This window comes from Pterocles gutturalis, unplaced genomic scaffold, assembly GCF_000699245.1.
Source record: "Pterocles gutturalis isolate BGI_N339 unplaced genomic scaffold, ASM69924v1 scaffold18248, whole genome shotgun sequence".
NCBI classification, from domain to species: Eukaryota; Metazoa; Chordata; class Aves; order Pterocliformes; family Pteroclidae; genus Pterocles; species Pterocles gutturalis.
Window position 1 is genome coordinate 380 of NW_010123424.1, and position 1,921 is coordinate 2,300.

Here is a 1,921-nt window from a genome sequence, read left to right on the forward strand (position 1 = left end):
CATAAGGAAGTATTTTTTTTATACATGATTAGTTCCTTTCCTCAGGGATAAAATGTTTCAAATAGGAATTTGAAAAGCTTGTGTGAAAAATTGATAGTTTAACAAGATGCAGAGACAGATTCTGTTTCAAACTGTGTAGCAGATTGCTGGAGCCTGGGAGAGTATAATACAGGGAGTGTCTCCATGTTATTGTCCCATTCTCACAATCTATCTTTTAAGCATGTACGCCAGGGTCCTGTCATGGAAGAGATACTGATCTAGATAAGCTCACCATTTGCATATCTTACTCCTCTGTCTCCCACATCTTCCTATTTCCCCATTCCTTTGTTTCTGTAAGTTCCCATCAGTCCTAGCACTGACAGACTGTTCTGATAAGTTGCTGCAGGTCGCCAAACTTTAATCTGCGTATTTAGATTGGGAATCAAGCTCTTATAACAGCAACAGAGTTCCCAGTAGAGTTTTTCCCATATTTTTGTAAGGCAAACAATGACATCTTGTCATGTTCACTAAATCCAGAAGAGCAGAAGTCCCATAGACAAATGTGTGTCAATGGTAATGAATCACTAAAGTGAGACATCATCTGGTTCATGTTTGATAAAGCCTTCTGCTTTATTCTGCCCATAGTGAGAAGCAGAAATCATTGCATTTGAAACATACACTTTTTTCCCAGGTCAAAAGCAAGGGAAAGAACTCAATAAAATCAATTTTCCTCTTCTGTCTTCAGCTTTTCCCTAATCCCTGAGGCAACAATGGCAAAAAGCAGCTCAGGGAAGAAGGTGCGGATGTAAACTGCTGCTCTGGGAATAGGGTTGGCCATCAGTACCTCCTGCTTCTTACTGCTCACTGTGTGCAAGACTTCCTCTGCAACCTCCACTGGGTGCACACCATATGCCACCTTTCTGAAAAAGGCTGTAAATCAGAGAGGAGTGAGAGCTACAGACAGAGAAATTGATAGACAGACAGGCAAATCTGAGGGAATGGTGGTGAAAAGATACACAGCTAGTGCACCACTCAAATTATTTAAATTCCTACATACTTTCAATCCTTTACCTCTTCCTTTTCCCTCAGCACTGTATCCCTAAGATCTTTTTAAAATTTTGAATTAAAGTCCTTACAGTCCCTAAGAGAGGGAGCAACGGAGTTCAGTGGAACTCTCCCTACGGACCTTTCATGCTCTGCTCCATTCCCCATGCCCTGGCTGTATTTATTTTCTCACATAATGTTGTCTCTTCCCATGTTTCTTCTCTCTTCACCAGGCTTATCTAATCTCTCCAATCTCTCCATTCTTTTGCTCCTCTAACCCGTTCATCCTTTCTGACATTTCCATTTTTTTCCCTGTGCTCCTTCCCTCTCCCTGGGAAAAGCCTCCACATTGCTATGCAGGGCTTGTCTACCTTCTCTCTTAATGTGTCAAACCTTACATTTCCAAATAGATGCCTCCCAGTTGCCAGGTGCTGGTTGGTGATGGTATGAACAGAGGAAGGTTGGATTCACAGTGCTGACACAAATATCAAATTCTTCCATTTCAGCTCTAAGACAATCAAAAAAGCCTACAGCAGCGTGCTTAGAAGCAGCATCTAAAAGAAAGAAAAAAACCTCGTGCATATTTGGATATACGAATCCATGGATATAGACGTATGATAGAGCTCCATAAAACATGAATGTTTGGAAAATTGAGCATGGAATGATTAACCAAAAGCCAAAAGAACAGTGAATTATTTCACCCAGTGAAATTATCATCTAACATATTTAAATTAAACAAAAATAAAATTATTTGTACAGGGCAATTATGCATGAGGTATGTAGTTAGTCTCCCTATACATGTCAAAGAGCATGTGTTCGGATTTCCCAATCAGAAATATTAAGTCTTGGGTTAAGGAATAATACTTCTGTTATCTCAGCAGTTTAAAAATGTCTTTGG

The 1,921-nt window shown here is 39.9% G+C and overlaps 1 protein-coding gene across 1 annotated transcript; it reads right to left on the reverse strand.

The window, feature by feature from the left end:
• Positions 1-700: 700 nt before the first annotated feature.
• DHRS7C (dehydrogenase/reductase (SDR family) member 7C) lies at positions 701-1,577 on the reverse strand (the record flags this gene model as incomplete). The annotated part of the gene is made up of 2 exons (XM_010077900.1): positions 701-909; positions 1,422-1,577. Coding segments are annotated over 2 exons (365 nt in total), but the record flags the coding sequence as incomplete, so codon positions are not given.
• Positions 1,578-1,921: the final 344 nt, after the last annotated feature.